The following is a 14,326-nucleotide window of genomic DNA, read 5'->3' as shown; positions in this document are numbered from 1 at the left end:
GCAGAGGAAGGATACTGCAAAATCTCCATTCCCTCCCCACTCCAGGGGAAGGTTACTGCAAAATCCCCATTTCCTCCCGATCAGCTGGGACTTGGGAGGCAGAGAATAGATGGGGGCGGGGCCAGTCAGAATTTTTACTACCGGTTCTCCAAACTACTCAAAATCTCCGCTACCGGTTCTCCAGAACTGGTCAGAACCTGATGAAACCCACCTCTGTTGCAGTCTGGAAGAGACAATGGCTATAATCTGGAAATTCCAAAAATGAATGACTATCTCATAGCAACATCAATGGATCATTCCTTGTTTCCACCTTCATATTGCATGCTTTTGCTTTTATTCCTGTCGCAGAGAACAATTATGCTGACCAGAAAAAAAATGAAGCTTTCAAAGTACTCCCCTAACTTCATTTCCTGCATCAAACTGATTATTATTGATCCACATTGATTTATTTTTAGTAAATCCACAAAATCAGTAGGAAAACCAGAGAGAATCCCAGTGGCAGCAAAATATTACCCTACAAGCACGTACAGATAACTGCTAGAAAAAGCCTCTATTTATAGGCTACAGAGTATACAACCTGGAATAAAGTATTTAGACGATGAGTTTCATTACCTTAAGATGGGGAGATCATATGTTTTAAGGAGGCAGACTGACTATTCTCATTCTTGCATAAATCACTGAAGATCTAGTCTAACAGATGCTCTTTGGGTATTGTTTGTAATCTTGGCAAGGTAGCAAACACATTCATCTATTCCTGACCTCATTCCTGGCTGGGAAAAGACATTTATTTGTGGCGTCTTTGTTTTCTACAGACAAGAGGTGGCTAAAATTGAGCACAAAAGCTTACAAGATAGCTTGTTGTTTTAAAGGGAGATGAGAGAATATGAAATCAGCATTAGATGAGAATATAGTTTCACAAAAGAAGGATTTCTTCAACATTCAGATGCTCACTAACTTGTGAGCGAGTAGTGGAACATGTTGTGGTCCGCCAGCAGCCTGCGGAGCTGGCAACAGAGTCAGACAGTGAGGAGGCTGGGGAGGAACGTGGGCCAGTCCTGGAGTCTGAGGAAGGCTTGGACAAGGGCTCTGTGTCAGAGGCAGAAATGGGGCCAGGGCCATCTGGGAGTTATGTGCAGACTCCAGAGCCTCCAGAGTCAGGCTCTGCCATCAGAGAGGCAGAGGAACAGGAGAAGCCTGTTCCTAGTGTGCGCATGAGCAGAGCTGCCAGAAGGCAAGAACAGTTAAAACAAAAGGGACGACTCGGGAGTAAGGCCTAGAGATGATTGGCCCCTCCCATAAGGCATAAAAGAAGAACAAAGGCATGTGGGCCCTTTGCAGGAAAGCAACGTTGTTAATTCTGTTCCCAGTCGACATCTCTGTTTGATTCTGGACTCCGTGTGGCTTTGCCAAGTAGGTCTGTGACAGAGTGTCAAGGGAGATAAAGGTTGGTGATTATCCTGAAGGACTTCTCCCAAAGGAGTTTTTGCAACTAATTGGGACTCAGCTGTGAATGAACGTAATTCACAGTTGTTGCAATAAAAGAGGTTTTTGGGACTACTCATGTGTTTTAATGACTCAGGAAGCCTAGGTCAAAACAGAACATCAGAAAGTAACATGAATAATTAAATTAAATGAACTAAGACTCAACATATAACAAGGATTACCATAGCTGGTATTTTGTTTTTCAAAGCCCCTCCCAGTCCTCAGTCCAAGGCTTAGATCAATGATGACTAACCTTTTTGCTGTCACATGCCAAAAATGGGGGGAAGTGCGGGGGGTTTGCGCGCGTGCGTGCCCACACCTATAATTCAATGCACCCCACCACCCCCACACATGCGCGCGTGACCCCGCCACTCCCCCAGCTTTTGGCAAATGATGGAACAGTGTGCCCTCCCCAGGCTCGAGAGGCTTTCTAGGAGCCTGGGGAGGGTGAAAACTGCCTCCCCCCCACCCCCGGAGGCCCTCCGGAGGCTGGAAATAGCCCGTTTCCCGACTTCCGGTGGGCCCGGAAGGGCTGAAAATCAGGTGGCCGGCACGCGCATGCATGCTGGAGCTCAGCTAGAGCAACGCTTGTGTGCCCACAGATATGGCTCTGCATGCCACCTGTGGCACACGTGCCATAGGTTCGCCATCACGGGCTTAGATCATATATGCCAAGGAAAGACTGCAACATATGGGTGCAGTGCCCTGTTCATTCCTCCTCTTCCTAATTAGAGTCAATTTTGGTATAGACAGGGTAGAACTCAGGGGACCATAAATTCTAGACCTCCATTGGGCTTTTAATCCAACCCACCTTTCATGACGAAACAGGAGGTGGGACCATCAGGTTTGCATACTGATTTGAAATGTTCAAAAATAAAGGTCAGCTACATATTAAATAATTAAAGACCCTCACTACTGGGGAATGAATGAATGAATGAATGAATGAATGAATGAAGGAAGGAAGGAAGGAAGGAAGGAAGGAAGGAAGGAAGGAAGGAAGGAAGGAAGGCAGAGGTGGGTTTCAGCAGGTTCCGACCAGTTCTGGAGAACCGGTAGCGGAAATTTTGAGTAGTTCAGAGAACCGATAAATACCACCTCTGACTGACCCTGCCCCCATCTATTCTCTGCCTCCCAAGTCTCAGCTGATCGGGAGGGAATGGGGATTTTGCAGTAAACATCCGATGCCAAGCCCACCAAGCCACGCCCACCAAGCCACACCCACAGAACCGGTAGTAAACAATTTTGGAACCCACCACTGAAGGAAGGAAGGAAGGAGGAGAAGAGAGGGAGAAAGAAAGGAAAGGAGGGATGGAGAAAAGAAAGGCGGGGAGAAAGAAGAGAGGGAGGGGAGAAGACAGGTGGGAGAGAGAAAAAAAGGTGGGTGGGAGGGAGGATCCCTGGCAAAGAACTAAATAAACTTTTACCTATGCAAAGTGGAGGAGGATAGTTCCAGCGTCGCACAGTTCCTGGCATGCAGGAAATATGAGAGTGCCCCTGAAGCAAAGGAAGAAAGAAAAAAAGAAAGGAAAAAAAAAAAAAACCATTAGCAAGTAGGAAGCATGAAGGAACTGAGAAACAGGCCAAATGGAAAGAATAGGGAGGGTACCTATCTCAGCCAAATAACATTCTTTAGCAAAGAAAGGAAGCGATACATCCTGCAGCCTGGAATTCTAAGATAAGATAGCTTTCTTTCATTAAATGAACAAAACATCAAGAGAAGAGTTAAAGGTACCCTCCAAAAGGAAAATAGAGAAAAGACAAAGCAAATTTTGAAAAAGAAGATATTGTACACAGACGTTTGTGTGTGTCTATACATAGGTACAAAAGCACACACAACGTACAAATAAATACGAGATGCTCAAAAGAAGTATAATAACAGTATTGAATATGGGTGTTGAAAGTGTTTCCACCCAGAATGACATTTATCAGGAAAATGTATTATGGAAAAAGTGTTTATCTCTAAGAAATGGTAAAATATGGTATAAATAAGAATAATTTTGAACACACAGTACCTTCCATTAATTCTGGAGTGTTTCTCTACAATTCTAGTGTTTTATTTTGCATTAATTTTTCAGCAAAACCCATCTCCCACACTTCTAAATACTACTAATGCAGAGAAAGGTGTAAATTTGATTGTCCAGTATTTTCCAGTAAGATACCTTGCAGGAAACAACAGGAAATGAAATCAATTCCTCGTGTTGCATCAATTTTTACACCGCAAAGCAACAGGAAGGTTCAAATTACTCAATTCTCCTGAAGTCTTCAAACACTTTTAACCAAAGGCATCCTCACCAAAGATGTTAAAAATGGATCAATTTGATTGCAACCTCTCCAAGATAACCTAGAAAGATTGCATTTGATATAATTTGAGTGGCACCTACAGATGCTCTTTATATGTAATGCTGATGTCTTGTCAAAAGAGACTTCAAAGGAATGTTATCCCACAAAAGTTACAATAAGATTCTTTGCCTTCAAGTACCAAATATTTCTCTAGTGTTCTTTTGAGAGATCCAGGAAGTGCTATGATTGAGATTGAGAGTTTCATACGACATTGAAGCAATTCCCTTAATTTGAAGTCGCTGTATTCTATGTCAAATGTTATTCATATTCATTGGATAGGATTTTGCAAGCTTCTTCTAAGGCAGGATTTTTCAAACTTGGCATGCTGGCTCAGGAATTTTTAGACTTGATGTTCACATATCTTATAATTGCCAAGTTTTAAAAACACTGCTCTGAGATAATTACATAAAGTTCATACAATAATTTTCTTCCCATATTTTCTTTTCCATGGTAGCCAGACATTAGAATGGGCTGTGATATTGATGTCTCGATTTACCTTGACAAAGGCAATGATTTTTAATCCACTTTAACTCATTTTTCCCCCAGACTTAAATAATTATTTGGAGCAGTGGTCCCCAACCCCCGGTCCGCGGACCAGTGCCGGGCCGTGGAGTACCTGGCACCGGGCCGCGCAGCGGCCGGGGGACATGAACGCTGCAGCGCAAAGGCTCCTGGGCCGTGCGCAAAAGCTCCTGGGCCGTGCGCAATGGGCCGTGCGCAAAAGCTCCTGGGCCGTGCCCCCACCCCTGCACGCGCTCAGCGGGCCGCGGAGATAAAAAGGTTGGGGACCACTGATTTGGAGAGTGGGTAGGTACCTGGAGAGCATATCCTGGCTCACATTGAAAGGAGACCACATCATTCACCACATATCTTTCACCAATTTTCAGGCCATTACTGGGGACAGCAGGTTCTGGGCAACTGGAGAGACCCACAGCTAAAAGGAAGCACAAACAGTTAATCAGTATGTATTTAGCATCTATCCATTTGTGCATGTATCACTACTCAAACAGGCTATAGCTAGAAATAATTCCCTCAACACTGTCAAACTATTTACTAAGTCTGCACTATTATCGTTCCCACCACCCATCTCCTTCCACTTAGACTGTATGACTGTAATTTTGTTGCTTGTATCCATACGATTTATATTGATATTGTTTCCTGATTGCTTATTTGTACCCTATGACTATCATTAAGTGTTGTACCTTATGATTCTTGATGAATGTATCTTTTCTTTTATGTACACTGAGAGCGTATGCACCAAAGACAAATTCCTTGTGTGTCCAATCACACTTGGCCAATAAAAAATTCTATTCTGTTCTATTCTATTCTATTCTATTCTATTCTATTCTATTCTATTCTATTCTATTCTATTCTATTCTATTCTAGCTACTGTAGATACCATGAATTAAGAAAATTCATCCCACTTTCCCAGTGTTTGAGTTTTTTCCCCCAGAGACCTGGTTCTTCACATAATGTGTCTGAAGAAGAAGAATTTGAACTTGGTCATTTGTTCCTTCAGTAAGGATGCTGGGTTGATTTGTTTGATGATCCACCAGTTCATTTTCTTGGGCAATGTATACAGTCACGTCTTAAGTATCATTTTCTATCTGTATGATTTCAATACCTTGCACCTTGGATGAACTTCAACACAAGTCAGCATTGTTTGATGTCACTCTGACTTGCCTTACCTAATGTGAGTTTTTTTTCTCCCTGCCCCCTCCAAGGTTCTTGGAGACCTTTTCCTCAAACCTGATTCATGGAAGACATCATCTGAGTCCCTGACTTGGCCCTTCAGAGATGCCAAGGACAGATTCAGTGCATTATGGTCCAGCTTTGAAGTCATGTGAAGACTTTTCAGCAGCATTGGCCCAGAGGATATTCTCAGTGCAGGTATATGAAAAAGCTGCACCTGTTCCTCCATCCCTCTTTTCTGTTGTTTATCTTATACTGTGTATCAAAACATAGGATAGGAATAGACTATCGGTCATAGGATAGGAATGGAATAGATCAGAACACAGACTCGTTGTATTGGATGGGTCTGCTAGTCCAAGGGTGCCCAGGACAAGAATTCTCATACTACCGCTGAAAAGGCTATCCAACTTCCCCTTGAAAGTCTTCTGTGATGGAGCTTCCATGACTCCAGGAGGCAGGTTGTTCCATTGCTTAATACTCTGATGATCAGGAAATTCCACATTTTGAGTTTGGATCTCTCTTTGTAAAGTTTCCACTCCTTGGTTTTTGTCCTTCCCCCAGATAAACCCACATTCTCATCCCTGTTACACTCTTTCAAGTATTGCTATTATGCCTCAGCTACACTTTCTCTTCCTTAAGGCTAAACTTACCTAATTCCATTAACCATTCCTCATTGGTCGCAAGCCTTTCACCATCTATGTTGCTTTTTTTTCTGAACACTTTCCAGTTCCTCAGTATTCATGTTGCCTTGGGATGAACAGAACTGGACACTGCATTCTAGGTGTGGTATGATTAATGCAGCTATTACTTCCCATGATCCCAATATTCTACCTCTGTTTTGATGCAGCCCAAGGTTGCACGGGCTCTTTAGTATGGTACAATGCAGCACATGGTATCTGCAGCATACTAAATCTGCTTAATTTGTATTCTATCGGGACACCCTGATCTTTGTCCAAAGTATTGCCATCGATGGCAATACTTCTAGCCCAGTGGTGAAATCCAATTTTTTTTTTACTACCGGTTCTGTGGGCGTGGCTGGGGAAAGATACTGCAAAATCTCCATTCCCACCTCACTCCCAGGGGAAGGATATTGGAAAATCTCTATTCCCACCCCACTCTGGGGCCAGCCAGAGGTGGTATTTGCTGGTTCTGTGAACTACTCAAAATTTCCGCTACCGGTTCTCCAAACTGCTCAAAATTTCTCCAGAACCTGTCAGAACCTGCTGGATTTCACCCTGTTCTAGCCCCAAACTTGCATTTTTATTTTTATTTTTTTGGTATGAGGATTTCTAAGGTTTCTAAGAGCACTTTTAACCTTGAACCTCTGAATCATTTGGACTAAGGAGCTGAAAAAATGGTACTAAATGAATGAATGTATGTGGAGATATAAAGGATTTTTCACTAAATAGGCTTTCTGACTTTTTTTTAGCACTCAAAAATCTAATGCAGATGAGTTAAGGCAGGAGAAATGAAAGAGTATTTTTGAGTTCCTAAAAAACAGCCTCCAGAAAGAGAAGAAAAAAAAAAGCTTTTTAAGAGGCTCTTTGTTGATATGTCAAGCAAACCCCAAAGCAAAAATATATATTTAATCTCTCTTTATAAGCTTCATCTTTTTCTGCTCCTGGAAATGGCCAGTTGAGCAGCTAGTCCCTCTATTATCCTTTATATTTCTGTATGGGAACTAAGCTCTGAAAGTTGATTAATTCCACAGCACTTTGCCCTGGAGAACTCTTAACAGTTTGGTATCAAAAATGTTATTGTTATGAAGTGCCAGCTATGCAGGTGCCTGAGCAGCATGAAATTTGTCTTGACATGGGGAATGTATAAAGCTGCTACATTGATTTAGTCTGTTGATCTACCTAGCCTATGAATACAGCAACTGTGAACAGTGCAAGGCAAAAATCTCTTCTATTTTGTCTACTGGACAACTCACTAAATGTACTGGAGGCTGATCAAGAGATTTTCTGTGTAGAAAAACAATGGAAGGAGTGAAGACTTCATATAGTGTAACATTTTTAGCAGGATGGGAATGGTTCTCAATCATATTATTTTTTCAGAGTTTCAAGTTTTCATGATTTTTATCAAACAAACCATTCTGAAAATACTGAGTTTTCTATCAGGCCTTGACTTTGTTGTCTACCAACCTGTATGTTCATTAAACTATGATCTCTACTTGATTATTGCACCATAATATTACCTTCCACTGAAGAATTATAGAAGGTAAGAGGTAAAAGGGATCCTGAAGATCATCTCATCCACCCTTAACTTCATTTCATGAATCTACAGCATTCCTGTTACCTTCCCTCTGCTTACACACCTCCAGTGATGGTAAAACCCACCATCTCTTGAACAATCATTATTAATAATAATTTTTCCCCTGATGTTTACCTGAAATCTATTTCTTATGTTTTGTCCTCTTGTCCTATCTTCTGAAACAACTCTGAACTATTCTGCCTCAACTTTTATATTATGGCAATTCAGATATTGGATAACCTCCTAATATTTTTCTCCTCCTAATATCTTCTTCCCCAAGCTAAATCACCTTCAACTGTTTCTTGTAAGGTCTCTTTTTTCTTTTCCAGGCCTTTTATCACCTTTGTTGAGAAGGACACTAATAATTTGTTGAGGTTCTTCATAAAATGTGGCCAGAATTGGTTATACTATTCTAGATATACTATAGTTTGAACAATGTAGAATAGAGGACAATGACTTCTTTTGGTCTTGACATTATATTTGTTGCAGCCTAGGATTGTATTAAGGGGATGCAGTGGCTCAGTGGCTAAGACACTGAGCTTGACAATCAGAAAGGTCAGCAGTTCGGTGGTTCAAATCCCTAGTGCCATGTAACAGAGTGACCTCCCATTACTTGTCCCAGCTTCTGTCAATCTAGCAGTTTGAAAGCATGTAAAAAATGCAAGTAGAAAAATAGGGACCACTTTGGTGGGAAGGTAACAGTGCTCCGTGCACCTTCAGCATTGAGTCATGCCGGCCACATGACCATGGAGACGTCTTCAGACAGGGCTGGCTCTTCGGCTTTGAAATGGAGATGAGCATCGCCCTAAAGCCAGAAAAGACTAGCATGCATGTGTGGGGGAACCTTTACCTTTAAGTTTATATTTCATTTTTCTTTAGCTTTGTTGGCTCATGTTCAGTTCTTGATCTCCAAAAATATCAAAGTTTCATATGTATTGTTGCCCAGAATGCCTGCCTACTTCACCACTCCCATCCCTTAATCATACCTGTGATTTTTCTTACTCAAATGAAGGACTTTGCATTTAATCTTGATGGTTTCTGCCAGGGGTAAAATTCAGCAGGTTCTGACAGGTTCTGGAGAACCGGTAGCAGAATTTTGAGTAGTTTGGAGAACCAGCAAATACCACCTCTGGTTGGCCCCAGAGTGGGGTGCAAATGGAGATTTTGCAATATCCTTCCCCCAGGAGTGGGGATTTTGCAGTATCCTTCCCCTGAAGTGGGGTGGGAATGGAGGTTTTGCAGTATCCTTCCCCTGGAGTGGGGTGGGAATGGAGATTTTGCAGTATCCTTCCCCTGCTATGTCCACCAAGCCACGCCCACCAAGTCACACCATGCCCACCAAGCCACGCCCACAGAACCGGTAGTAAAAAAAATTGAATTTCACCACTGGTTTCTGCCCAGTTTGTCAAAGACCTCCTGAATCTTGATACTGTTCTCTATGGTGTTTATTATCACTGCATCTTTCTGTTGTTATTTTCTAACCCCTCATTCACAATATACGTTGAATTGCACAAGCCCTAGAATGGTACATTTCACCCCTGTTTGATGGGAGAGCCAGTGATATACACTTCTCAATGGTTGCTCAGTCAGCTTTTCTCCATCCAGTAGTAGCACAGTGCAGCTCACTTTGTTATCTTATTTATGAGAATCTCTTAAGAAACTTTATTGAATATTTTGCAGAAATCAATTAACTGGAAGATGATGGCAGAACAGTGGGCTTAAAAAAGAATAAAGCTTTCCTTCAATATGGCAGAATCCCAATTAAAATGCATTAAAATCAGTGCACTATTATTTAGCCCATGATGGAAGATTCAAGAATTAAATCCTGCACCACTAATTCTACATTTAAATATGCTGTGTCTCCAAATTCAGAATACTCCCCCCATGTAACACATGTGTACAGTCCCTATGCAAATACACGCTGATGATCTACTCTGGTGAAATGAAAAAGGACACTGCCATTGTTTTTTCCACCATGGGACTTCATTCAGAAGCTTCAGAATAAGGACCATCTGTTCTGATGGTCTCAGCCTGAGCTCTGGCTATGGTGGGGATATAGTGCATAGACTATATCATGCAGCTTTGGTCACCAGGGCTTCCGTTTGACGGATTCAACACATGAAACTGTTGAGGTGCTTGGCTCAGTATCACGTGGATTCTTTTCTACCTCCTGCCCTGATCAGCACTTGATGGGGAGAGATGGTGGCATGTGGGATAGAGGATATGGTTTCTTCTCCAACTTCTTTGTAAAATTACCTCTGCCAGAAAAGGGCCTTTGGAGAAGGACCATAACTCATAGAGTTGGAAGGGACCTTGGAGGTCATGTAGTCCAACCCTCTGCTTGAACAGGATACCCTATACCAGTGATGGTGAATCTTTTAAGCACAGAGTGCCCAAACTGGAAGGCGCAGGTGCACACATGCACCAGAGCACCAGAAACCCGACGATCAGTTGGCCGGCGCGCATGCACACAACCAGCTGGCTGATCTGGGATGACAGTGTACATGCCCACTGAGAGAGCTCTGCGTGCCACTTCTGGAACATGTACCATAGGTTCGCCATCACGCCCCTATACCATTGCAGATAAATGGCGCTCCAGTTTCTTCTTGAAAGCCTCCAGTGTTGGAGCATTCACAACTTCTGGAGGCAAGTTGTTCCACTGATTATTTGTTCTAATGGATAGGAAATTTCTCCTTAGTTCTAGGTTGCTTCTCTCCTTGGTTACGTTCCATCCATTGTTTCTTGTCTTGTCTTCAGGTGCTTTGGAAAATAGTTTGACTCCCTCTCATCTTTGTGGCAGCCACTCAAATATTGAAGTCTATATAGATCTTTAACTCATTTGTACAGAGCTTTAAGTGCCCCAGTTTGTTTCTAACTGTCACGTTAATGCAGGGGTGGGCAACTATGGCAACTTTACAACTTGTAGACTTCAGGTCCCGGAATTCCTGAGCCACTACTCCTAATGCTTGCAAAATCTTTTTAAAAGGGGAGGGTTCAAAGGCCAATTCTAAAGAAGATTTAGCTCTCCCACCTGCACTTCCTGTCTTCAATTACTCCACAAATCCTTTAGCCTAAGGCCATGAAAAACTAATGCCAATCAGTATAGCTAGTAATGAAAGGATTGGTTTTATGACCAGACAAGATAAATCTTTAAACAGCATCCATAGTTCGATAGCAGAAAAAATGCATGAAACCTTAGATCAATCTCTAGCATCCCTAATTAACTAGCTCTATCTTTTGTGTCCACCTGGTAAATCTCAGAAATAAATCTTGAGGGGATGGAAAAACATAGTTTGAATTTTAATTCAGGGAAGAAGTATTTGCTAACAGGGAGACAACCATTGCATATAATCATTACACAATAGTGTATGTATTGACAAAAACATTAAGTGATCTTTGAAAAATCAATAACCTTTTTTTTTAAAGCAAGATTGGCTATTGTACACAAGGATAGATGTTTTATGATCTGCTCCAAGCTCCATAATTTTAAAAATAAGGTTCCTTTAAAGGACTATATGGATCAACAAAAGTACAATTTGCAAACCACAGGAAATAATAGCACTATCATTTGGACGTTTTCAGACAAACTCAAACAGGTTAGAGAAAAATGGTGAAGAATATTCTTTCTACTCAGGTATATTAAGGTGGGATTTAAGTCCTCGAAAGCTTGAAAAGCTGAATGTAGCAATTTTCTCTAGATGTTGTCGGCAGCACTATTCTCTCAATCTCAGAAATTCCAACATTACATATCCCAACATAAATTTGGCCCTGGTGCAGAAAATGCCTTCCCTCAATCGAATAGTGTTCAGATGTTGGTAAGAGGTGCAGATGACTTGGGGTGTGGATTTTTCTCCTTACTATTTTCTACTATTTGATCCTGGACATGCTATACCTGGAATCCTGTGTCCAATTCTGAGTATTTTGCTTTTTCTTTTCAGGAATACTGGAACATTTTGGAAGGTCAGTGAGTATGAATAAGAGATCAGAGCCTAATTTCTACATGGAGGAGCTAAAAGGAATAGTTATATTCACCTTTGAGAAAAGAAACTAAGAAGAAATATGGCATCGTTTTGGAAAAACCTGAAGGGATGTACTATAGAAGGCAGCCAAGACATTATTATTCCAAAATCCAAAATTGAGCATGAAATAAAGCATTTAAATTACAAGATGGCAAATTTCAATACCAATTGCACGTTCAGAAATACCAGTTACCAAAGAAGGTGGTAGGCTCTCATTCAATGGATGACTTCAACTTGAAGTTAGAGAGTCATTTATTTGGGACACTGCAGGGGTGGGTTCTACTTATCTTTACTACCAGTTTGCAACAGGGCCGCGCACGCATGTGCAGAAGTGTTCTGATGACGTCGGGGTCGGTGGGCGGAGTCTCCCACCGGTTTTACTACCGGTTCTATAGAACCGGTGCGAACCAGGGGCAACTGACCACTGGGACACTGGATTTGGGAAGTTGGATTCCTGCACTAATCTGGGATTTGGGCTTAATGGCCTCCTCCAATAGTAACACTTTTTGGATTAATTTCTAGATTCTGTAGTTAGTAGGTTTAAATCCAAACTGTTCTAGAGTCTACCCAAGGCACTTCTCTGAGAATTTACTAGTCCCTGATTGCATATCCCATCCCTTTCTTCCAGTTGCTTGGATTTATTAAATCTGGGATCCATCAGACATGGGACACGGCACACCTTCCATTTCCATAATGACTGCAACTCAGCACACACAATCTAAACAATCAGCACTGCGCTGCAATGAGCTTACTTTTGTACTCCAGGTGAAATCCAGCAGCAGAGACACTGATATCAGAGTAGAAGTGCAAATACAGCTGGTTAGAGGTACTGTTGAGCAAGGCAGGGACAGTGGTACCTAATGGAAGTGGGAGAGGGGGAGAGAGAGAGAGACAAGAGGAAGGAATCACTCAGAGGGCATGTTTTAGAGTGCTGTCAGTTTTGGAAGACAGTTTTCCTTTTTGCTTCCTAACTGCCACATATTTTACCCTGGGAAATTGGGAGGGGGGAAATTTGTTGGAGCAGTAGAAAGTTAGTCATAACAACCTTCCGTATTCAAGGACTTTTGCCTGCGACTGATGGAGACTGCCTGAAAATTATATCCAGTTGAATGTGAATAATTGATTAGACTATGTGATGAACTTGTGAATGTGGGGCAGGGCTGTGAACTGTTAGCTGGGTGGAGAAAACCTGGAAGCTTTCAGATTTGGGTTTTCCCAGATGTGCCAACATGACATCTCTAATAAATCGGAACTTTGAGAAACCTCAGGCCTCGGAGTTTTATTACGTTGGGGGTGTTCCTTGGAACCCTGACATTGCTAGGAGAGGATCCTGTTCATGCCAATCTTGACATGCTGGCCGGGAAATTCTGGGAGTGAAGTTCAGACATCTTCAGGTTGCCCAGGTTGAGATACATTGCTCGAGATCAGGACTGTCAAACTCACATCATCATGGTGGCGTCACAAGACATATCGGGACTTTTTCCCCCCCTTAGCTAAACCAGGCGTGGGCATGGCCAGTGTGCGACGCATCCAGCCCACAGGCTGGAGTTTGACAGCCCTGCTCTAGATGAATTTTAAAAGTATGAACAATTCATATAATTGAAAGCTTTGTCGATCTGTGCAAGTAAAAATGACTGGGAAGCAGAAGAAAGTACCACCTGGTGGAATCTGACACTGAGTCTCAGGTAGGAGGAGTTCTTTCCCAAGGAGCTAAAAGACAAATCAGCCTTGAATCCCTAGTATGCAGAAAGAGGCCCAGAAGGAACCCTCCCTGATTGTTCATATGATATGTTTGATAGTGCTTTAGTCTGGCAAGAACCCTGTCTATAGGCACGGAATAATAAAGAAACTAAATTCTAGTGCATAGCAGGGGTGAAATCTACTTACCTTCCCTACCGGTTCGGAAGTGCATGCGCTGCATGCGGACGCTTGCTCCGCTCTCACGCACACATCACATGCATGCATGGACCCTCTGTGCATGCACAAACCCTTCTGCGCATGTGCAGTGGGTAAAAAGGCAGGTTAAAACCAGGAAGTAATGATGACTGGGCGGGTGGGCAGAGTCTCACACTGCCGTTGCTACCAGTTCTCCGAACCACCTACTGCCATCGCTATCGGTTCAGTCGAACCGGTAGCATTTCACCTCTGGTGCATAGGCTTGAGCAATAAATCTTTCTGAATTGCAGTTTAATGTATGGTTCTGATTCTTTGTGTCTTGACAGAGGAAGGTAACAATAGAAAACCAGTCTGAGTAACTCACTGTGTCATTCTTGGTTCCTTGCACCTAATACACCATGTCTTCTTTTATATACCACTTACACTTTTCAGATATGTTACTTGCCTCTTCTTATACCACATTGTAGTCATGTGTTTTGCTAGCAGCTTCCCTTATGATAGCCGGACTATCAACACAATAGTTTTAAATTGGGGTATTTAAATTTATTGGGGTTTTAAATTTGAGCCACTTATTTAATTATTTTAAATTTTATATCATTGTTTTGTCTGTGTTTTTAAATAGGCTGTACACCGCCCTGAGTCCT

At 42.2% G+C, this 14,326-nt stretch overlaps 1 protein-coding gene across 2 annotated transcripts in view; it reads right to left on the bottom strand.

Annotated features, from left to right (window-relative positions):
- The window catches only part of CSMD2 (CUB and Sushi multiple domains 2), an 822,245-nt gene that overhangs the window by 117,988 nt on the left and 689,931 nt on the right, over positions 1-14,326 (bottom strand). For both annotated transcript variants that reach the window (XM_034413370.3, XM_034413371.3), the window contains 3 exons: positions 12,539-12,643; positions 4,638-4,756; positions 2,907-2,976 (listed from right to left, as the gene is read on the bottom strand). In XM_034413370.3, coding sequence (XP_034269261.2) covers positions 2,907-2,976; positions 4,638-4,756; positions 12,539-12,643 — 294 coding nt within the window. The remainder of the gene's footprint in view (positions 1-2,906; positions 2,977-4,637; positions 4,757-12,538; positions 12,644-14,326) is intronic.

Source organism: Pantherophis guttatus, chromosome 10 (genome assembly GCF_059756535.1).
Source record: "Pantherophis guttatus breed Tessera chromosome 10, ASM5975653v1, whole genome shotgun sequence".
NCBI classification, from domain to species: domain Eukaryota; kingdom Metazoa; phylum Chordata; class Lepidosauria; order Squamata; family Colubridae; genus Pantherophis; species Pantherophis guttatus.
Note: the sequence above shows the minus strand (reverse complement) of the source record. Positions and strands in the feature narration are given on the sequence as shown.